This window comes from Chiloscyllium plagiosum, unplaced genomic scaffold (genome assembly GCF_037043375.1).
Source record: "Chiloscyllium plagiosum isolate Xiang-an unplaced genomic scaffold, Cpla_swu_hap1 HiC_scaffold_23, whole genome shotgun sequence".
NCBI lineage: Eukaryota > Metazoa > Chordata > Chondrichthyes > Orectolobiformes > Hemiscylliidae > Chiloscyllium > Chiloscyllium plagiosum.
In genome coordinates, this window is record NW_028270161.1 from 30,057,716 (window position 1) to 30,082,719 (window position 25,004).

General features: G+C 40.4%; 1 protein-coding gene across 2 annotated transcripts in view; it reads right to left on the reverse strand.

Annotated features, from left to right (window-relative positions):
• sema3c (sema domain, immunoglobulin domain (Ig), short basic domain, secreted, (semaphorin) 3C) overlaps positions 1–25,004 on the reverse strand; it is a 171,881-nt gene that overhangs the window by 63,968 nt on the left and 82,909 nt on the right. For both annotated transcript variants that reach the window (XM_043713776.2, XM_043713775.2), the window contains exons 3-7: positions 7,193–7,353; positions 6,528–6,590; positions 4,974–5,093; positions 1,702–1,792; positions 1,477–1,596 (exon numbers count right to left, since the gene is read on the reverse strand). In XM_043713776.2, coding sequence (XP_043569711.1) covers positions 1,477–1,596; positions 1,702–1,792; positions 4,974–5,093; positions 6,528–6,590; positions 7,193–7,353 — 555 coding nt within the window. The remainder of the gene's footprint in view (positions 1–1,476; positions 1,597–1,701; positions 1,793–4,973; positions 5,094–6,527; positions 6,591–7,192; positions 7,354–25,004) is intronic.

The window sequence follows — 25,004 nt, forward strand, 5'->3', positions numbered from 1 at the left end:
CGGGAATCAAACCCAAATCCTTGTGAGGCAGCAGTGCTAACCACTGAGCCAACATGCCATCACCTTTATTTGGAAGCACTAGCTTTCGGAGCACTGCTCCTTCATTGTGGACTCCACAGCCACCTGATGAAGGAGCAGCGCTCCAAGAGCTAGTGCTTCCAAATAAACCTGTTGGATGATAATCTGGTGTTATGTAATTTTTAACATTGTACACCCCAGTCCAACACCGGCACCTCCAAATCATTAAATTAATAAGTTACCTCTTAACTATCCTTAAGAACACGTCCACAAATTTCAGGCTGATTTCAAAAATCAAAAATTAATAAATTTGACACACGCAGTGAGTAAAAATATCCCTGCAATACAACTATACCTTTGCAATGAGGACACCTTGCAAATCTTCCCTAATGACAGTCATGTACCACATAGTTCAAGAAATGAGAATTCAAAACAAGGTGAGACATTAAGTTCAATCTAGTAAGGAGAAAAACCTTTCATGAATTATGTGTTTTTGTTGTTTGCATAAATGTAATTAGGGGAGAAAGTGAGGTCTGCAGATGCTGGAGATCAGAGCTGAAAATGTGTTGCTGGAACAGCGCAGCAGGTCAGGCAGCATCCAGGGAACAGGAGAATCGACGTTTCGGGCATAAGCCCTTCTTCAGGAATGAGGAATGTGTGTCCAGCAGGCTAAGATAAAAGGTAGGGAGGAGGGACTTGGGGGAGGGGCGTTGGAAATGCGATAGGTAGAAAGAGATCAAGGTGAGGGTGATAGGTCAGACTGGGGTGGGGGCGGAGAGGTCAGGAAGAAGATTGCAGGTTAGGAAGGCGGTGCTGAGTTCGATGGATTTGACTGAGACAAGGTGGGGGGAGGGGAAATGAGGAAACTGGTGAAATCCGAGTTCATCCCTTGTGGTTGGAGGGTTCCTAGGCGGCATATCCTTGGTGGAGTGGGAGGGGGAGTTGAAGTGTTGAGCCACAGGGTGGTTGGGTTGGTTGGTCTGGGTGTCCCAGAGATGTTCTCTGAAACGCTCCGCAAGTAGCCGGCCTGTCTCCCCAATATAGAGGAGGCCACATCGGGTGCAGAGGATGCAATAGATGATGTGTGTGGAGGTGCAGGCGAATTTGTGGCGGATATGGAAGTTTTCTTCTTCCTGTAATCTTCTTCCTGACCTCTCCGCCCCCACCCCAGTCTGATCTATCACCCTCACCTTGACCTCTTTCCACCTATCGCATTTCCATCATTCCTCCCCCAAGTCCCTCCTCCATACCTTTTATCTTAACTTGCTGGACACACTTTCCTCATTCCTGAGGAAGGGCTTATGCCCGAAACGTCGATTCTCCTGTTCCCTGGATGCTGCCTGACCTGCTGCGCTGTTCCAGCAACACATTTTCAGCAGTAAATGTAATTAGGTTCAGCCAAACTAAACTAGTTAATTAACTCAATGTAACATAACCTATTCATGCATATGCACATACCACTTAGCCATTTGGAGTTGTGCTGGTCTGTTCTTATGCTATTTCTTCTTGTCACACTGCGGAATATTGCTGCGTCAGTGCCCATGAAGTCGATATACATCCCTGAAAATAATTCTTCATCTAAAGAGAAAGTGAATAAGAATCACAGATATTATTAAAACATATTTTGATATTATTACATTTTTAAAATAGAATAAGTGTTTTCATTTAGGCTATTCTACTCACTGATCATAAAGGACACTGTGTTAACCTGAGGGTTAAATGAGCAACGGCCTTTTCCAGACTCATTCTTTGACTCAATTGTGAATATTTGATCCTGAAAAATAAAAAAGCTACAATGAGGGAGGTTCATTGTTGCAAAATGTATAATGTGCCATTAGCTACACTGAGCTTCAGATAGACCACAAGTATAGACTGTGAGGGCTGGTAAATTCTTTCCTGTTTCCATTACTTGAGTAGGTTACGATGTGGACATGCCAGTGTTGGACTGGGGTGGACAAAGTTAAAAATGACACGACACCAGGTTATAGTCCAACAGGTTTATTTGAAAGTACTGATGTTAAGTCTTTAATCACTTAGTATGGAGATGCAGGTTTCCCATTCTAAGTGATTACACACTTAACAGCCATCTAGGTTTGTCTAATACATTGTATGATACTTTAATCTTTTACTTATAAACTCTGTATCCTATGTATCCTGTCCCACTAGCTACCTGATGAAGGAGCAGCCCTCTGAAAATTTGTACATCCAAATAAACCTGTTGGACTATAACCTGATGTTGTGTCATTTTTAACTTTGAGTACGTTATCTGCTGTACCTCCCAGCAACTTGACCCTTCTGATATGGATGGATTTCAGACTGCTTTTCCCTCAGTGGTCTGAAGACAAGCCTTTGTGAGTTGGGACTGGTGGTGAAGCTGGTGAAGTAATGATAGCGTGGTGCTGGCAAGTATGTGGTGGTGCAATAGAGGACAATTTGGAGTCTAAGGCATTTCTCATCCCTCGTGTCCAGGGGAAGGATTTTTAAAAGTGCAAATAGAATTTTATCTTTTGTTGGCAACTGGACAGCTGCCACTGGGAGATATAGAGGAGTTAGAATCCACTCCTTTTCTATTTATCCAAAACAATTTTTTCCAGGAACCCAAAACAGATGTGTGACCTACCACTAGAGAGTGGAAGTGTCTTCCTGCTTGCTAGACAACTGCAGGAAAACCAAAAAAATGAACTGATAAAATATTAGATCAGGCTTCCTTTCCAGTAAGGCATTTTTCTTTTTCTAAACGTGATGCTTGGGGGCAATTTCTACCCATTCATGAAATCAGTCTCTTGATTTGAATGAAGAAAAAAACCCAATATTTATTCTACTTCAATATCTATTTGTAGGTTTGCTGTTTCATTGAGGTACATTTGTAGAAGGACTGAGTAAAGGCATTCCACTTGATAACCCCCTACCTTGTTTATTGAGGGGAAGTTAATTATAAGATGAATTGCATATTGTTATAATCTCAGTTTACTCTATGTTGTGGAGGTTCTGGTATTGGTCTGGGGTGAACAAAGTCAGAAGTCACACAACATCAAATTATAGCCCAACAGGTCTATTTGAAATCACAAGCTTTTGGAGTGCTGTCCCTTCATCACTTTACCTGATGAAACAGCAGTGTTCTGAAAGTTTGTGGCTTCAAATAAACCTGTTGAACTACAACCTGGTTTTGTGTAACTTCTGACTCAATTTATGCTCTTATTGGACAAGCCAGATCCCAGACTGAAAATCTAGCTTGATAAATCATATTTATTGTAACTTAACAAGGTGCTCTTTCAGTGAAGCACAAATACACAATGCAGCACAATTGGTTTTAACAATAAAACTGAAGTTTATTACGCAAAAGAGAGGAAGCCAAAAACAACTATAAATCAAAGCTTTCCAAGATATGGCATTTTCCTATAAGAAAAGATTTCAAACTCTGCTACAATGCAAATAAATGCCCAATATCACTGTAGGAAGTCTCTCTTTCATGGGGTTTTTAAATCCTCCAGAAATACAAACAAGTTAATCATTAAACCATCTCATACACAAAGACAAAATCTCATATGCCACTAATACAAAAGCAATACTCGAAAACAAATGATATTAAAACATATATAAATTGCACAACTTACATCACAACTTGCTATTAAAATACTAATTATTATTTCTGTGCGTAGGCAATATTACGGGCAGACATAGTTAGTATTAAAACAGAAAGCATTGATTCTACTGTTCTATTTATTTTCTGTTTTTGTTTGGTGTTCCAGCAAGCTGGTGCCAATTTCATGTGCATTTGCACATGCACCAAAGAATGCCAGAACTCTTGCTAGATTCTAGATTCTTAGCCTTGAGGAAGTCAATGATAATTACTACCTTAAAGTTGTAGGAGTCATGAAGCATTTTAGCTGCAGTCTACTTGGCTGGAAGTACAGGGTAGACTCCATTACTCATCCTCCTCCTACTGCTGTGCATGATGTCTGCTCAACACAATTTGAGCCCATAGTGGCTGACACTCGGGTTTCTTACTATTAACTACCATAAGAGCTTTATTTTTAAAGTGCCTCACTAGGTCTAATAGCCAACCTTAACTAAATAAAAATGTCGTTTTTATCTTTCACACTACATGGATTCTGTTTTGATGTCCTGCTTATATTCTAAAATTGGGTTGCACTGAAAGGCCAAAAGTGATTAAATAACTTGATATTTCCTGTCTCAGTTGGAACATCAGTGTGATAGAATATAAAATAAACACAGGGTAAGAAAATAGAAAATGAAATTCAAGTGAAGCTCAGGCCATGTACTGACAGACTGAGGTTTCTTGCACTATCAGTGACATTGCATAGCAAGATTGACCACATTTTGGATGCAAATGTAGATCAATTAACAAATAAATCTCATGATTTTAATGTCCATTCTGACGAAAATTTAGCATTCGTCAATAAAAATAGGAAAAACATTATTTTACAGTTAACATTTTCAAGAACAAAGGTTGTGTACTATATGCTAACAGACAGTAAATGAAAGTCTATTCAGCCATTTCGGTAAATGTTCTTTAACTTCAAACTGTAGCTAGTTTGTATAAAGCCTCCTGAAACTATTGGTTCCTGTTATAATCTAAGAATTATTTTTACACATCACATTACAAATCTGTGAAGCTTTTCCTGATATAACACTGCGCACCACACATCAAATAAAAAATTATGTAAGTACCTTGGGATGTTTTTGACTGAGGCAATAAAATATTATGCAAATGAAATTCTTTAAAAATAGAAAAAAACGGAAATATGCAGGAACAAGAATGCAGTGTAATAATTACATGGATTTCAAAAGTAATGTGCACAAAGCAGGAGCAATCTGAACATTACATCATTGCAAAACAGAGAAACAGCCAGTGGTCAGCTCCAGAGCCAAATGTGCAATAAGAATCAGTAGATGTTATGCAATGACCACTTTATTTGTCATACGACACTCACCTCAGATTTGCGACCTCTGTTGATGTATGTGCAGATGGGGCTAAATGCTCCACTTCCACAAACAAATAGATGAGTTCGGTTGTAAACTTGTATGACACGAACAAAGTTACCACAACCGTTCTACCAAAAAATAAGAGAAAATGGTGAAGAGAGCAATAATCAAGGCGTTTCTATTAAACAAACAGATTTGCTAGAGAGAATCAGTAGGTCTGGCAGCATCCATGGATAGTGAAACAGAGTTAATGTTTCAAGTCCAAAATGACTCTTCAGTTTTGAAAATATTTGGGATCAGTCCATATTTAAATGGGAATTGCATGCTGCAGTTACCAAATGGGGCTTGCAGGTTGGGGCCTGTCAAACCCTGGTTAGCTCCTATGCTGAACCCATCTGGATATGTAGGTACAGTGGTGTAGATGAGTGGAGAACTGAAGCTACGCAATGTAAGTCTGGGCCAGCTGGCACCATAATCCATTTAATCCAGCTGGTACCCATGCTCCTGTGGCTCTGCACAAAATTAAATCCAAACTTGAAAACATTTATGGCTTTTTGTTTCTCGATTGCATGAGAGAGGATGCTGAAGAGATTCACCAGGATGTTGTTTGGGCTGGAGGGGTTTGGCTATAGAGAGAGATTTAGATAAGCTGAGGTCATTTTTCTCAGAGCAAAGGAGGCTTACTGGGGTCTGTTTAAGCTGTACAAAGTTCTTAGGGGCGTAGACATTGTAGAAAAGGAGGAAACTTTCCCCTTAGTAGAGGGGTCAAAAATCAGGGGCACAGTTTTAAGAACAAGAGATTTAGAGAGGGATTTAAGGAAAAGCTTTTTTCACCCAAAGGGTTGTGGGCATCTGAAACATTTTACCTAAAAGGACGTAGAGGTGGGAACTGTCAAAAAAGTTAAGAACTGTTTAGATAGCACTTGAAACACCATAGTGTACAAGCCTATGGGCTGTGCTGGAAAATGGGATTAGTAGAATATATGGATGTTTGATGACTGGCACAGGCATGATTGGTTGAAGGGCCTGTTACCATGCTTTAAAATTTCTATTACTTTAAGGCTCTATCACTCTAAGGCCTATGGAGGAATTTGAAAAAAGGACGAGAATTTTAATATCAAGCTGTTTGATCAGGGCCAATGCAGATGTGATACAAATGTAAAGTAAGGAATAAACAAATCAGTTTTACTTTCATTAGAAAAAAGTTGGGGATAATTTAAAGTTGATTGTGACCCATTGTTGAGAGTGTAGTATAAACAAAAGTAGAAGATTAAATGAATAGATTTAAGAAAGACTGGAGAAATATGTTTGTATAGCGAGTTAAAGCAGAAACCATGCCAATATTTAATTATTTGGGAAGTAGTTGAAGGAGAGTAGAATCATGGGATATAGGAATGGTAGGTACTTGGGATTAGAGTTATTGCATACGTGGAAGATAAACACTGACATGGACAGTTCAGGCCAAATGACATGCTTCTGTGTTGCAATTCACAATCAATTCATGTCTGTCAAAAAAAAAAACAACCACCACCACATGGAGAATCTAAACATTTGCTACTTACATTTGGATCCTTGCCAGCCATTTTGCATTCATCCACTTTATTGCTCGATGCTGGCCAGTGAACCTGATGAAAGATATCAAAATACTTCAGCACACCATTAAAGCAATTTAAGACACAGTAAATGAGAAATACAGGCCTTGTAGATGGAATTCTACAATCTGTTTATTGTTAGCTGTCTCGGTTAGACATTCGTATAACAACAGAAAGGGACGGGATGAGGACAATTAGGGAAAAGCATTAACAGGAGGAGAATCTTCTACTCCTATAAAAACAGAAAAAACAGCAACTTGTATAGATCATTTGTATCAGTCATCTTCTGGGACTTCAGTAAATTGACTTTTTTTATCATCAGTTTATTTGGAAGGTAATTTAATGTATAATTTTTAGATGTGATGACATGGTTATGATCAGGAATTTCCTATTGAAAGCAGCTTCTGGATTGTCTGGACTGGTTGAAGCTACTTAAAACCATAGGAGAAATACGATAGGAAGCTGCAGTCACATCTTAGGAGGCCAGTAAGGTACCCAATAATTCTAAACACTGGGTGGTCTGTACAATATCTTACTGCAAGAGCAGTACAGTAAAGGGCAGATGGAAATCTAAGAACAACAGCATTAACAAAAGCCATTTCCATATCTAAAAGAATATCAGAAGGAAAACTTACAGCCAGGGGATTCTGGTTGATGCTATTTACATTGAGAGACAGAATGTGATCTTTACAGCCCACATATAAGCGGTCTTGATCTTCATCCATTAACAAGATTCTGTAATCCAAAGGTTTTGAGGACACACTGTAAAACTGAGATGTATGAGTGGCCTTCAAATCTGTGAACACAATATAATTAACACAATGATTTATGAAAGGTCATTGCTTTGCTGAATTCCTTGAAATAAAATAATATGAAGAAGCAACATCAAATAACTAAAAATGAGCACCAGTTAGGTGGTAGGGGTTATGGATAAACTCATAATGCTACCTCTCCCTTATTAAGACTGTTCCTACACTTTCCAACAGTTATCCAACTTCAAGTAACTTCGTTCAGGTTGGTGTTTGCAAAGCCAATATTTGGATCCATCCTTTACTGTTCCTCCCTCCAATTCCCTTCCAATTTCCTGTGTTAGACTGTATCTGGCTGCTCAGCTTTGGTGCTGTTTTTATGTTGGTTTGACCACTCACACTGTATGTCACCAAGTCCTTTCCAGCTTGAGAACATTGCTTCAAGAACCACCACTTCCAAGTATTGAAACTCTAATCCAGATCTTCATCAGCTGAAGGGTTGACTTTTCTAATGCTTTTAGGTCTCATTATGTTCGCTATTCCCAGATTCTATAGAAATCAGCAACCCATGACCATAGCTACAGAAAGACCTTTACATCCTTCACCTCCACTCTGGATGAGCTTCATTAACTCTTTGTGCACTTGTTAAATGATGTATAGTTACTTATTCATTTCTTCAAATCTATTCACAAATTCACTCAGCACTTAGTGACTTTCTCCAGTTGTAAATATCTTCATTTCTCTCACTGTTATCACAACGCACCTTTCACAGCAGCTGATTATTCAGTCACTAAGTATATGCAGCATAAAACACTTTAGTTTGCTCTGTCTCTCGGCTTCCAAAAGTGTTCTAAGAGAACACGCTCAGGGAATTTCACATGTAGTCAATAAACCTCTGTCTAACATCAAAGTGGAAATTTGGTAGAAATTCAGGTCAGGCCAATTTTGGAATACTGTGTGCAATACTGGTCTCCCTCCTATAGGAAGGATGTTGTGAATTTGAAAGGGTTCAGAAAAGATTTACAAGGATGTTGCCAAGGTTGGAGGAGTTGAACTATAGCGAGAGGCTGAATAGGCTGGGGCTGTTTTCCCTGGAGCGTCGGAGGCTGAGGGGTGACCTTATAGAGGTTTATAGAATCATGAGGGGCATGGATAGGATAAATAGACAAAGTCTTTTCCTGAGGGTGGGGGAGTCCAGAACTAGAGGACATAGGTTTAGGGTGAGAGAGGAAAGATTTAAAAGGAATCTAAGGGGCAACTTTTTCATGCAGAAGGTGGTGCGTATATGAAATGAGCTGCCAGAGGAAGTGGTAGAGGCTGGTACAATTACAACATTTAAGAGGCATCTGGATGGGTATAAGAATTGGAAGGATTTAAAGTGATATGGACCAAGTGCTGACAAATGGCATTAGATTATTGTGGTTCTGTTCGCCGAGCTGGGAATTTGTGTTGCAGATGTTTCGTCCCCAGTCTAGGTGACATCCTCAGTGCTTGGAGCCTCCTTGTGAAGCGCTTCTGTGATGTTTCCTCCGGCATTTATAGTGGTTTGTCCCTGCCGCTTCCGGTTGTCAGTTCCAGCTGTCCGCTGCAGTGGCCGGTATATTTGGTCCAGGTCGATGTGTTTGTTGATAGAATCTGTGGATGAGTGCCATGCCTCTAGGAATTCCCTGGCTGTTCTCTGTTTGGCTTGTCCTATAATAGTAGTGTTGTCCCAGTCGAACTCCTGTTGCTTGTCATCTGCGTGTGTGGCTACTAAGGATAGCTGGTCGTGTCGTTTCATGGCTAGTTGGTGTTCATGGATATGGATCGTTAGCTGTCTTCCTGTTTGTCCTATGTAGTGTTTTGTGCAGTCCTTGCATGGGATTTTGTACACTACATTGGTTTTGCTTATGCTGGGTATCGGTCCTTTGTCCTGGTGAGTTGTTGTCTGAGTGTGGCTGTTGGTTTGTGTGCTGTTATGAGTCCTAGTGGCTGTAGTAGTCTGGCTGTCAGTTCAGAAATGTTCTTGATGTATGGTAACGTGGCTAGTCCTTTGGGTTGTGGTATGTCTTCATTCAGTTGTTTTTCCCTTAGGCATCTGTTGATGAAATTGTGGGGGTGTCCATTTTTGGCGAATACATTGTAGAGGTGTTCTTCTTCCTCTTTTTGCAGTTCTGGTGTGCTGCAGTGTGTTGTGGCCCTTTTGAACAGTGTCTTGATGCAACTTCTTTTGTGTGTATTGGAGTGGTTGCTTTCGTAGTTCAGGACTTGGTCTGTGTGTGTGGCTTTCCTGTATACCTTTGTGGTGAATTCTCCGACAGTGGACGAAACGTCTGCAACACAATTTCCCAGCTCGGCGCACAGAACCACAACAACGAGCACCCGAGCTACAAATCTTCTCACCAAACCTTGGGCATTAGATTAGTTTAGGATATCTTTTTGGCATGGACGAATTGGACTGAAGAGTCTGTTTTCATGCTGTATATCTCTATGACTCTAAATGGTGGAAGCTATTACTTATATTTTGTTTAGAATTTCCATTGGTGTCCCACGCACTGGATATAACTGGAAGCTATAACAGTAGCCCTGGGTAAACATAAGACCTCTCTCTTCAACTTCTCTCCACAAATGAATTTTTCTATATTTTGAATAGAATAGCTTTTATTGTCATGTGCACTCGAATGAGTGCAGTAAAAAGTTTGTAATGTCACCTCTCAGCGCCATCTTCTGTATAGGATACCTAGGTACAGATACTTTAAGTGTTGTTATAGAATTGAAATAGTAAAAAGAAAGACTAGCACGGGAATTCTTTGCGAGAAACTGTGAGACATTCTACAGAGAATGTCAGGTGTGCACAAATCATTATGGAGGATTACTGTAACTTGCATTCAATTCACTATGTATCATCATAATTACGATTAAATTTTCGTAGTAATTAGTAACTCACCAATCAAAATTTTTAAGTTACTTATTTAGTTCTTTCTCAAACCACCATGAATCTTTTAATTACAGCTTTTGATGACAATTTGAGAAGATTATGTCACTAGAGATATAAAAGCATATATTAGAACATATAATTGGAAGCAGTTATGGTAGACTATTAAACATCTTAGGCAAAAGTGAGGACTGCAGATGTTGGAAACCAGAGTTTAGATCAGAGTGGTGCTGGAAAAGCCCAGCATCCTCGGATGCTGCCTGACCTCCTGTGCTATTAAACACCTTAGTTCATCAGGCTGCATAGATTTAGGTCTAGAATATAAATGGAGCTCATGTCATTGTATTAAACATTTTCTTGTTGTCCAAGAATCTGAAATGGCTAATATCTGAAAATGTGTGTACTGTACCATCTATTGTGATGATGTCAGCAATTGCACGGCTCAAAGATGGCCAGACAAGTTCCAGTAATGTTTATATAGTTCGCTACAATGCCATGAACTACTGCTATTACCGTTACCAATGACTCAGTAATCTCTACTGTTTAACACAAGTGGTGGATTGCCTCCATCGTCAACCTCACAATACTTCTTTCCCTTGTTTGTGAGCACAAAATACAATGGCCAGGTCTCCAGATAGGAAGTAGGGTGGACAAGAGTTGCACATGGAGCCCATGTGGACATCCCAATGTAGCTGACTCTCCAGGAATTGTCCTTCTCGTTGTAATCCCAAACGAACAATTACCTGGTGCCTGCAGCCCTTGAAGAAACCTCCAACTCTGAGTCTGAGACTTAATAGAATTCTGGTTGACTTAGCCAGGAAATGTTAGAGGAATTTAAAAATGTTCCATCTCCTAGATAATGATTAAACTGAAACCCTCCATTCAACACTGACCCCTGTTTCAACTCTTCGAGTTAGCCAACTCTAACCCTCGATTCCTCTAACCTAACCAGCCATCTCCTTCACCCTGCAGTTCCTGACCAGATCCCCTGACTCTTCAAATTCTCTTCTACCTCCACATGAGACACAGACATGGGCATCCTCTCCAAGGATTGAGCCAACTCTGACTCTCCATCACTTAAAGACCCCCAAGCTCCCTCAGACACAAACAGCTGGCTGCACCCACTCCCAGAGCCTGACCCCTCCCACTGCCCATGGACCAAACCATATCCAAACCCTAATTCCCAAGAACAACTCAAACCAGACCCCCTTCCACAACTCATCTATTAGTTGCCACCCCACTCCTCATCCATCTGTTGCCCTACTCTCACTCAACTGGCACCCCAACCACTTCATCCACTTGGCATCCAAACTCTAGCACCAAACCTTTTCAATCACTGCCACACCCTCATGCCTCTAAACTGCCACCCTACCTTATTTCAGGAGTTAGGAAAGTGGCTTCAGAACCTTTCCAACCTGAAATACAGCTGGAATTATCATGGAAAATGGATGCAGTTTCAACTCCAATGAATTTCACTGCTGGCTGCTGGCTCCTGCCCAGGGCCAGGCTGCTTTAGCTGGAAAGGCTCATGACCCAGACGTTCATGGGGAGAATGCCTCGAAAGGTATGCACTTTTTTTTGTCAGAGCAGGATCAGATATAAGGTTTTCAATCCTAAATGGAAGATTTGCATCATACGGTTTACACAATTGTAAGCGGAATGCAAATTGAGTAAAAGTATGCACCTAACCTTGGCATCACTTGTAAGATCAGGTATTATAAACACAGGCTGTTTTAGAAACTGGAAACAATTATTGCGCAACTTGTCTGATGTCGAGTTTAGACTTTACATCTCTAGGTAGTGCAGCTTATGTATTAAGAAAATCTCTGAGTTCATGAATTATTTATTCCACTTTATCATTTGAATTTTATCATTGATTTCATACCATTCATACCATTTATTTCTGAAATGGAATAGTAACTAACGTTCATTAATTAACAGTTGTTTGCATAACAATAACTAACACAAAAATAATTAATTCTTGAAATTTAAGTATCTATTTGCTGGCATCAACATTCGTCATCCATTGAATTCTGAATATTATGAAATAAATGTATTATAAATAATATGTATCATAAATTATAGTCTTGCTATTCAATAGAATCTTAGAAATAATTTAATAACTGAACTCTGCTTTAATTCATTGGAAAAAATCACTGTTGTGACCTTCCTTATGACTAAAGTTCAGAAGTGGACATCTTGACTGATAATTATAGTCTTCAGTACCATTCTCCACAAGTATCCATGTCATCATGAAAAAGGACCTAATAACATTCAGGCTTGGGATCATAAGTGACAAGAGCATCCACACTGCATAAGTACCAGGTAATGGCCATCCTTAACATAAGAAAATCTAATTATCTCGCCTAGACATTCAATAGTATCACCATTGCTGGATCTCCCACTATAAACTGCCATAGGCTGGATAAGTAAGTGAAGTAATTATGCTAGTCCTCTGCCTACAAGAGTAAGTCAAGAGGCTAAAAATGCTACAGCAATAGTTCACCTCATTACTCTCCATAGCCATCTTCAAGCACAAATCAGGAGTATGATGGATATTCCCCACTTGATTAAATGAGTGCAACTCGCCACTGCTTAAGATGCTTGACATCGGGGGATCCAAGATGGCGGCGACCCAGTAAGACTGAGTCTATAGTGCTCCTCCCAAGACTTGGGCACAGTGGGTCACCTACCCCCTACCAAGCTCACCAAATCATTTATAAATCATTTATAATAGTTTAGTAACTGAATTAGTGGTGTAATATTATATTTAAGCAACTTTATCCTAAGTAAAAATGACTAAAGGGAAGGGAGCCCGCAGCTCTCAGCAAGTAGGAACCCCTCCCCCACACTCTCCAGCTGCAGCAGAGGCGTCCACAGCCGCCCCGGGGGACTTACCTACAGTAACAAGCCTTGCAGAAATGCTTTCCAAGCTTGACTCGAAGATTGATGCCTTTATCGTCGAATCCAGGAATCGTTGGGAGTCGTCGGCCGCGCTGAAGAAGCACGACCGTGAAATTGATGAAATTCAACGCCGAGTCGGAGGGGCGGAGCTAAAGGCCGCGACCTCGGAGACAACCGCTCAATCGGCCGTGGATCAGGTCCGGACTCTCGAGCAGCGAGTCCGGACCTTGGAAAATCATATTGACGACCTCGATAATCGAGGTCGTCGAAAAAATATTCGTGTGCTGGGCCTTCCCGAGCAGGAAGAGGAAGGCCAGCTTACAGCATTCCTGGAGCAGTGGCTGCCACAACTTTTAAATCTGCAAGCTGGATCAGGCCAGGTAAGGGTGGAATGGGCCTACCGGGTAGCAATACGCGGGCCCGGCTCGAACCAGCGCCCGCGCCCGGTCCTGTTCCGGCTGCAGAGCTACAGGGAGAGGCAGATACTCCTAGAAGCCTCTAGAAATCTCGGAAAAGACCCCCAAGCTATGATCTACAAAGGATCCAAGATCATGCTTTTTCAGGACTTTTCCCCGGCTCTGGTTCGAAAGAGGAAGGCATTCGACGATGCGAAGAAGCGTTTAAGGGACTTAAATGTACAGTACTCCTTACGCTACCCAGCGATGTTACGCTTTAACCATGAAGGATCTGTATATAACTTTGGATCACCAGAAAAGGCTAAGGAATTCTTGGACTCTCTTAGATAAACTGTAGGACATAATGGATGTTGGTCTGCCTTCCCCCCCCGTTTTGGTTTATATCCCCTCCCTTTTTTTTTCTTTTCTTACCTTATTGCTTAATATTATTATGGGGGGTGGGGAGAGGGATTTGATTTTCTCCCCCACCCCCCCCCCCCCCCTTGGAGTTGTTTTCTGTTATTATTTTATGTATATATGAGGGGTGTATGTATATGTGTGTGTGTGTGTATGTATGTATATGTGTATATATATATATATATATATATATGTGTGTATGTATATATATGTATATATAAGCTGGGGGATTTGGTTAATGTGGGTGGGGGGAGGTGGTTACCTTATTCGATTTTACCTCTGTCTTTAGGAGCGGGGTTGTTTTTCCCTTCGTTATTTTGTATTATCATATTTAATTATTATTTGTTGAACTGGTAATTTTATAGTTATATGTTTATATGTGGTATTAACATTACCAAATATACCCAGGTGTTGGTAGGGGTGGGGGTGGGGTGCTCACTGTTAACTCTAGCTTTGTATTATATTTGAATTTTCCTCACTTTATTGAGGAGTGCCTGGGTCAAGGGTGGGGCATTGGTTGGGAGAGGATATGAGGGATTTTTGGAGAGGAAGTGATGCCCCCTGGGAACAAGGGGGAAAGTCTCCACTTAGATACGTTTTATATTTTTTTTATTTAGAAATAGTTTTTTACTGTATTGTTGTGGGTGTATTAAAGAGGGTTTATTTTTGTAAATTTTACATGTTCCATGCCCGGGATGTTCTGGATGGGGTTCCCCCTCCCGAGGGGTCTCGGATTGGCCCAGAGGATTATGGTTGATCAATCGGTTAAGTGGTGCACCTGGAATGTCAAAGGGAGTAATTCGCCACTTAAAAGGAAGAAAATATTATCAAATCTTAAGAAGGAAAGAGTTGATATAGCTCTCCTACAGGAGACGCATCTGTCAGATAAAGAACACTTGAAATTACGACAGGGCGGATTTGATCAGGCCTTTTTTTCTTCTTTTAGCTCAAAAAGCAGGGGAGTTGTTATTCTTGTTCGGAAGAATTTCCCTTTCAAAATCCTAAAGCAGATAAAAGACGAATCTGGACGATATATCTTGATTAAAGCCCTCATAAATGGAGAGGAATATGGGATTTTAAATTTGTACTGCCCCCCGGCACACCCCTTTAAATTTATAACGGAAGCCTTCTCAAAATTGATGGCTTTTGATGCCCGTCATATAATTATAGGGGGAGACTTTAATTGTATTATGGATCCGGAAATAGACAGGATTCCCAAGAGTACTGCAGGAGTATCTCCCAGATCTAGACAATTGATGGATCTGAACAAAGAATTAGGATTAGTAGATGTATGGAGATGTCTTCATCCACAGGGTAGAGATTTTTCTTTCTACTCTAATCCACATAAATGTCATACCAGAATTGATATGTTTTTTGCCCCCTCAATTTTTTTAAATTCCATATCATCCTGTAAAATAGGTAATATAGCAATTTCTGACCACGCTGCTGTATATATGGAAACTAAGGCGAAGAACAGTGGGACATCCCCTCGGCATTGGCGTATGGACCCCTTCTTAATGAAAGATAGTAAATTTGTAAAGTACTTCTCTCAAGAATTTAAAACTTTTTTAGAAATTAATTCAGGTACAGCTAGCAACCCGTCAATGATGTGGGAGACCATCAAAGCTTACACGCGAGGCTTGATCATCTCCTACTCAGCGACCCAGAAGAAATTAAAAGGAGAACAACAGCGTTTGCTTGAAACCCGCTTAAAAGCGGCTGAAACAGCATACATTGATAGACCCTCTATTATTAAATTGCAAAGGATTACAGCTCTTAGGACAGCTCTAAATACTACACTTACTCAAACGGCTAAGAGGGAAATATTGTTTGCAAAGCAAAGATTATATGAATATGGCGACAAACCGGGTAGATACTTAGCATTTCTTGCAAAGAAAAAAAAGGCCCCTCAGACTATTATGTCTATCAAGGAAAGTACGGGTATTTTGACTCATGATCATAAAAAGATTTCTGCGACCTTTAGAAAATTCTATTCTGAGTTATATAAATCACAGGATTGTGAAGATAGGGCGAAGAAGATGCAGTCATTTTTTAAAAATTTGACTTTTCCAGACCTAACTCCGGAACAAGTATCGGTCCTAAATGCTCCTCTTACACCCCTAGAAATAGTTGGTGCAATTAGGCACCTTCAAAACGGTAAGACGCCGGGCCCAGATGGCTTTCAAGCTGAATTCTATAAAGAATTTACAGAAATACTGGTTGGTCCACTTATGGACATGTATAACTATGCATATAGTCAGGGCTGTCTCCCGCCTTCGCTGAAAGAGGCAAATATCTCTCTTATCCTCAAAAAAGGAAAGGACCCAGAAGATTGTACATCATACAGACCAATATCCTTGCTAAATGTAGATTTTAAAATCCTCTCTAAAACATTAGCACTGAGATTAGAAAGGATACTGCCACATATTATAAAGGAGGATCAGACGGGGTTTATTAAGGGCCGTAGATCATCCAATAATGTTAGAAGGGCTCTGAATATGATTCAAGCTTGTCATCAAGGAAAGATACCAGGAGTAGTGGTTTCATTAGACGCGGAAAAGGCATTTGATAGGGTCGAATGGTCATATTTGTTTTACACATTGGAGAGGTTTGGTGTTGGACAGGTGTTTACCAAATGGATCTCAACATTGTATAGTGATCCCAAAGCAGTTGTGGTTACCAATGGATTAGGCTCGGATAGCTTCAGTGTGGGTAGGGGCTGCCGTCAGGGATGTCTCCTCTCACCATTGTTATTCATGCTAATAATTGAACCACTAGCAGATGCTATACGAGCTGATCCTAATATAGTGGCCCCAAGGATTGGTACAGGTAAACATAAAATTACCCTTTATGCAGATGATGTTCTTCTATTCCTCAGTAACCCTTTGATGTCCATACCCCGCTTAATTCAAGTTATTAATACATTTAGTGCATTCTCAGGCTATAAAATTAATTTTTCAAAATCGGAGGCTATGCCAATGGGTGGCCTTGCTGTGATACCCCGCTTAGCGGACGGTTCCCTTTTTCCCTTTCGCTGGTCCCTGGAGGGTTTCTTATATTTAGGCATTTTTATTACTCCAGTATTTGGTCAGTTGTATAAGGCTAATTTTGTGAATTTATTGGAAAGGATAAGGTAGGACCTCCAGCGATGGGGAGACCTGCCAATTTCCTGGCTGGGTAGAATAGCATTAATCAAAATGAATATCCTGCCCCGTCTCCTATATCCTATGAGAATGCTTCCGGTGATGCTGCCGAGGACAGCTTTATGTAAATTATACGGCTGGCTGAGTTCCTTTATCTGGAACCATAGGCGGCCCCTCATTAAGCTGAAGAGGCTACAGCTTCCACAGGCAAGGGGTGGATTGGACTTCCCAGATTTTAGGAAATATCAATTAAGTTCCCTATTAAGTTATATAGCTGATTGGGTCTTGTCTGATCCACAATCAATCTGGTTGGACATCGAGGCTTCTCAAGTAAAATACCCACTTATTAACCTTTTATTCTCAGACAAGAGGAAAATCATTACAGATCACTGTAAAAACCCTATAATACTGAATACAATCAAGGCTTGGAATATAATGCGGCAAAATGAGGGTAATTCACATAAAACATCCCCCTATGCACCGATAGTGGGAGCATGGGGATTCCAACCGGGGTTAACAGATGCCACTTTTAAACTCTGGAGAGCCAGGGGTATCTCATGTCTCGGGGATTTATTTAAAGATGGGGTCCTGATGTCTTTCGGACAGCTGCGTCAGAAATTCGGATTACCCAATGGAGACCTCTTTCGATACTTCCAAATTCGAGATTTTATACAGAAGAAGACTACGTTATTAGATAGTCTTTATAAATCCGATAGAGAATGTAGTGTCCTACGACCAGTGGGGGTATCTTCCGTCAGTAATATTTATCATTTGCTACATGATGAAGTATCGGGAGATATGGATAATCTGCTTAAAACATGGGATCAGGATCTGGGACTAGAAATCTCCACAGAAACGTGGAATGATATCTGGGAAAATGCTAGAAGAATTACTATTTGTAACAGAACCCAGGCTATCCAGCTGAAGATACTTCATAGGGCCCATATAGCACCGGTTCGATTGGCAAAATTTAAGGCAGGAGCATCTCCAATGTGTCCTAAATGCAAAATAGAGGTGGGCACTCTTGTACATTGCTTATGGACCTGTCATAAGATCCGTGGATATTGGACTAAAGTAGCAAGTACCCTGACAGAAATTTTAGGAACGGAAATAAAAGTGGACCCCGTATCTCTCCTATTGGGCTTTTCGAACTTTCCCTCCCTGGACACGTACGAGAAGAGACTATTTTCTATTCTTTCTTTCTGTGCAAGGAAAAATATTTTGATGAACTGGGTGGCGGAGGGCCCCCCTGGACTTTCAAATTGGCACAGACTAATTATGGAATGTATTCCCCTTGACTTCCTTACAAACATGGTGCACCGAAAGACCGAATTATTTTATAAAATATGGCAGCCCTTTTTGAATTACATAAATACAGATATTTCGGCTATCCTAACAAGGGCTTTTATTTAATTGAGACTACAGACCTGGCTGGTCCGCGGCCCCTCGGGGGAGGAATCCCGCACGAATACGGGTTTTATCATATCTGATGTTAACACATCCCGAGCATGTAAGAGACTTAAATATACACCCTGGTAAGTTGTAGGTTAGATTAGTAGATAGTTGAGTTTTGTCTGTTTGTTCTTTTTTGTTGTTTTGTTTTTTTTTTCTCGGTTTTTTTTTGTTGTTTTGTTTTTTTTTGTCAAATTTTGGCTATTGTATATTTGAGCTAATTGTATATCAATGTTTATATCTGAGAGTTTTGTTTATTTTTGTAAACTTGTAAAATGTTAAATTTCTAATAAAAATATCTATAAAAAAAAGATGCTTGACATCATCTCAGATAGCACCCATCCACAACTTAATTATTCAGTTCTACCACAACTAGCAATAGGTATCATTTACAAGATGCACTGTAGGAATTCACAAATATTCCTTTAAAAGCATTTTCCAAGGCCAACATCTCTACCACCAAGAGAGCAAGGGCCAAGATGCACAGCAACACTAACCCGCAAGTTCCCTCCAAACATGCAATGTTCTGACTTGCAAATGTATTGCTGTTCTTCCATTGCCACTGGATCACAGTGCTGGACCTCTCTCACTAGCACAATTGTAAATGTTTCTGTATGATAGAGAACAACAGTCCAAGAAGGCTCACTATAATCATTGCAAGAGACTTTTTTGAGACTGAGTGGAATGTGCAGCAATTCAACATTGCTGTGAAGCAGACTGGGAGGAGTGTGCAGTGATTCAGCATCACTGTGAAGCTAACTGTGAGAATAAACTTACAGAGAAGAATAGTAGCAATGGGAGGTGAAAGTTGGTGGCAGAGTGACCCTTCAATCTGTTTCTCCCTGTCAGACATGAACAGTGATGTCATGGAAGAGCAGGTATGTGTTTAGTGGGCATTTTCTCCTGTGTCTCCTTTGATTGGCCAAGTGGTTTCAATCAGGTAAAGAGTACAGTTGGAAAATGTAGTTAAAAATGTTAAAATTAATTCATCAATTAAACTGAATCACGATGGCTGGTTAGATAATGTCCTACAGATGTATTATTTGGAAACTGGTGGTCACCCAGGCTGATCCATGGTAAATACATTTGCAGCAAAAGGTGACTGCTCAAGGAATTTCAGAGTCTGAGCTGCAGACAGTGTCACACTTCAGGGAAGGGGAGCGTTATCTTTGCGTAATTCAATGTAAAAAGCCATATACACTTAAATCGTAAACCTACTTTTAGTTCCTCCAGGCAAGTTAGGTTGTGGTATTTAGTAATTTGGACCAAATTTTGAGTTAAGGTTTGACTTTTAACCAGGTATTTCTAATTAGCACAGCAAGCATTTAGTGCCTGTCCTCATCCTTTGGCCAATATAACTCGTTGGAAGTAGAATGTTATTTTTTGTTATTCTTTCCTGGGACTACACTGGCTGGGTCAGCATTCATTCCCCATCCCTGATTGTCCTTGAGAAGATGGGTACTGAACTGTCTTCCTGAACTGCTGCAGTCCGTTTGGTAGAGAAATTCACAATGCCATTAAGGAGCGAGTTCCAGGATTTTAACCAGGCACACTGAAGGAACATTGTTGGAGTTTCATTCATACAAAGAAAAGGGGAGGATTCCATTACACTCCTGACTTGTGCTTTGTACATGATGGACAACTTTGGGGACTCATGGGATGAGTTACCCACCGTTGTATTCTTAGCATCTGACTGTTCTTGTGGCCATTGTGTTCATGTGATGAGTCCAGTTGAGTTACTGGTCAATATTAACGCACAAAATGTTCATGGCGTGGGATCCACGATGGTAACATGACTGAATGTTTGAGACAACCATAAGATTTTCTTTTCTTTGGGATGGTCATTGACTGACAATTAAGACATGTTATGATTTAAGCTCTCCTTATGATATATTTTCCGTACTGGGTTCCTCAAAAATTTGTTGTAAAATTTGGATGTTAATTTTTTCCACGATTGAATGATATCTGAAACATTTAGCTGCCTTTGCTGTTTCTCTCCCTTCCATAAACTTTTATGGCCGACCATCTTCCCTGTTCTAACCCTGAACCCTCCTCTGGACCTACCACTGTACAAGGTTGCTCATACCAAATTTACAAATTTCAGCTTTTGTGACTGTAATGAACTATCCATCATTGTCCATTCCAACCTATCCGCAATCCTCTTGGCTGCTCTATTTTCTCCCACATTAGGTGAGATTACATGCGAATTGCTCCATTCTTAACTATCTAATCATTGCCGGAGAACTACTTGTAATGAGTAAGTTATATTCCTGCATCTGGTGTCCTTCCAAAATATCCATCCTTTCAACCCCCATTCCCACATTTGTTTCCAAAACAATCTTTCTTTTGAAGAACAGCTGAGAAAATGAAAAGTGGACATGAGGAAGTTTGAATCAACCATCATCCTACTGAATGGTAGAGCAGGCTAGAGGGGCTGAATGGCCTACTTCTTTTCCTCTTTGTTATGGTCTAACCCCACTCTAGAATAACATGCCAAAGGAAATAATCACAGCTCCATGACCAAAACCTTTAAGGCACATCTCAAGATCATCGCCATTTGTAAGGTTTCCTTTTTCATGACTGACATCATGCCCAGATTAGAGTGGTGCTGGAAAAGCACAGCAGGTCAGATTTCCTGATGAAGGGCTTTTGCCCGAAATGTCAATTTTCCTGCTCCTCGGATGCTGCTGGACCTGCTGTGCTTTCCCAGCACCACTCTAATCTTGACTCTGATCTCCAACATCTACAGTCCTCACTTTTGCCTACCTGACATCATGTCCAGTTCAGCTGATGCTAAACACATTCATAAGAGTTACTGGAACACAGATGTTGATCTGTGAGGCGGACAGAACCAATCATAAGCAGTGAACTGGTGAGCGCAGACAAACAAAAAAACACAGCTTTCATATCATCTGGCACTGACAGAACATGAGATAACTGTCCATATGAACTATTTCTCATCTACATTCTGCCCCTTGGCAACATCAACTGCAAAAATGTCAGGTATCAATTCTATGGTGATGTCAGCCAGCTCTACCTCAGCACTTCCTCCCATGACCTCTCCACTGTATCTTCTTTCTTAAACCACTTAAAGGAATGGAGTTTCCTTCTGGGTAAATATTTGGGAGGCCAAATCCATCTTTCTCAGTTCCCCCAAACCCTCCACAAACTCCATTTCCCAGTCAGTGACTCCATCTTTCTCTCAGGCACTTGTCTGTAGCTGAACCAGACTGTTGGCAACGTAGAAGTTGTACGACATGAGATAAGCTTCTGAGCACTTATCTGTTCCATTATTAAGACCAGCTATTTCCACCCCATCAACTTTATCTGTCTTCACTCTTACCTCAGCTCATGTTGCTGAAATTCTCAGGCTAGCATCGTCCAGCAACCTAAACTCATCCAAAAATCTGCTGCCCGCATTCTACTTCGCAGAAAATCCCATCTACTCATCACCCCTGTTCTCACTGATTACATAGAATCCCTACATTGTGAAAGCAGGCTATTTGGCCTATCGAGTCCACACTGACCCTCCAAAGAGCATCCCACCCAGATCCACCCCTGTCTCTGGGACCTTACATTTCCCATGGTTAATCCACCTAGCCTGCACACTATGGGCAATTTAGCATGGCCAATCCACCCACCTTACACATCTTTATACTGTGGGAGGAAACCCGAGCACCCAGAGGAAACCCACCTCTGTGTCACAGGGAGAGAGTACAAACTCCACACAGATCATTGTCCAAGGGTGGAATTGAGGCAGCAGGGTTAACCATTGAGCCACTGTGTCTCTTCTCTTACTTTGGAATCTGGTTAAACAACACTAGTATTTTGACATTTTCATCCACACCTCAGAACCCTTTATGGTCTCATTCTTCGCTATCTCTGTAAGATCCTTCAGCTCTATAACCCTCTGAGGTATCTGCGCTCCTACAACCTGCTCTGCCATTGGTGGCTATACTTTAACTAGCGAGGCCCTAAACTCTGGAATTCACTCCCTCAGACCCCACCTCTCAATCTTCTTTAAGAAGCTCCTTGAAATCTACTTTTTTGGTAGGTTTTGGTCTGCTCTAGTAACTCTGTTGGCACTAAGTTTAGTTTGGTAATGGTTCCATGAAGTTCCTTAAGGGATTTTACCATATAAACGGTACCATATAAATGCACATGTTGTTGTTGCCTTTATAAGAATATAGTTTAAGCCACCTATCATTCAAGCCAGTCTTTTTTTTAAAATTTCCCCAAATTCTCCACTGTTCATAGAAACTGTTAGGATGCACAATCAAACTTAATACATCTTTGCTTTGCTTCAGAAACAATTTGTTACCATCTCCTCCAGAAGTTCTAGCTTTGTTCCAGTGTCAGATTGGGCCATAACTTGAAATTCAGGTTATATTTGCTCAAAAGCACAAACGTTGTTGTGAAGTACTACATTTCACAGCAACACTCCAATTATATAGCATTACTGCACCCTTCAAAATTTTATCATGTTCTCAAATGAGCTGGCTGAAAGGATTTGACTGATCCAAACAGATTAATTGTCGGTACACACATTCATTAGATTAAAGAACTCAGCAATCTTAATAATTTAAAATTGTGTTGGCTCATTCCGGTCTCTCTTATTGTCAGGCTTTGAGAGTTTGACAAGCTTGTTACCTTCATTGATATAATCAACATTCACTGAGTCAAAGATATTTGAACAAATTAGCAATAGTTCTTTTTAGAATGTGAGCATGCTTAGCATAATTCTTTGCACAATTAATTGATTCTGAAAAGAAACATGACAGGGAGAAAAGAACAAAGAAGAACATTTATCTATTGTTTTTTCAAAGGCTGTTCTGAAATTCAACAGAAATGTATTCACATTCTCAGCAAGCAAGGTCAATGCATTGACAATGTCCTTTCACAGACTTGATAGACTGACATAAATCTCTGACAGTATATAAATATAGTTCCATGGTCTCCATTCAAAACAGTCTTCCTGCCTTCTGAATAGAGCTAGATGAAAATGTTGTTTGTCAATCAGCAAGCAGTCCTGATCTTTACAGAATACGTTTTCAACACGACACCACTAAGGTGTGAAAATAAAAAGTTAGAGTAGATCCTTATCAAAAACAGATCAGGCCTGTTTCTATTTCCTGAAATGTTTGCTGCAGCTAATTTGATTCTGAATTTAAGGCCTGTTCAAGCTCACAAGTTTCAATATCTAAATAAATAAGTCTGGATTTTGAACAGACACTGACAGAATGTTAGGCCAGATTTATGTGGTGTATCCAGGATTTCAGCAGAATTCTCTGGCTTTGCTAAGTGTGAAACCTGCTGGGACTGTGAACCCATTGATCACTCTCAGTTTGCTTGTCACGCTGAGTATGTTCTCATAGTTCCCAGCTAGACAGCTAGGTACAGTGGCAGATCAGATTAAAATATCCCCAGGAGGCGGCTGAAAAACCATTGTTTGTTCAACGTATTTAGTTTCACTTTAACAAACTATGAAACAAAGAGATGTTTCTGAACAACATGATTATCCAGTTAAAGGAAAAAATTTGTTTGGCTGGATTGCAAAAACAAAAAGGGAGGTTTATAGATAGGCACTTGTAACGTGGCTAGATTCATATATAGTAAAGAAACAGGATTCTCAGTGATTCTCATAAAACCACCTTTGTCCCAATTTTAACTTGATACGACTGGGAGCCAAAATGAAACCGTCTAAATTTGTCAGTATGAAGTTCCAAGAGATTTTAACTCCTAGGCTTCAAAGGTTCAGCCCCAATTAATTTACCCCCAAAGCTCCAAAGACATGAGAGCTGATGAGGAGGTGGGGAGCCCAATGTCACATGGCTTACTGTTGGGGACTATGCCCCAGCACTCTGATAAATTGGAGGGCTTTTCTGGAGGGAATGGGATGGAGGCAGGGGAGGACTGACCTTCCTTGTGTGGTCCAGAACGACACTACTCCCTACCCCTCCATATCCCAAAGGAAGGTAAAGAGCAAGTTAAAATTAAAGCTTTCTGGAAGGTGGTGAATAAGTCGAAACAGTAATTTTAATAGTCCATGTTACTCTAGTTCTGTTAGTCAAGCATTTCTTTAAAGCTGTGTTTGACAATTCACTGGTGACATAGTCAGTATCTCAGATGGTTTTCAGAAGGAAATATTCTATTTATTGTGATCACTCATTGGGAGATTTACATTCCCTTTGAATGCTTATTGTCATATCCTGTAGACAATGCACAAAGTGTGCAGACAGGAGTGTGTTCAGTGACACAGTAAGTAAGTATCATAATATACTGATTCCCTTTACTTCAAACTTTAATTTACTAAGGGAGAGAAAAGCACTGTAGTAGTAAGGGAGAGAAAAGCACTGTAGTCTGCAGGTGCCCAACTCTCATACTGCCCTTTTATAAGGCAAACTCTGTTTCCACAAGGGTGAGCTGGGGAAGGACTTGACAATATGGGAAATTCCATTGATGGCTGAATGAAC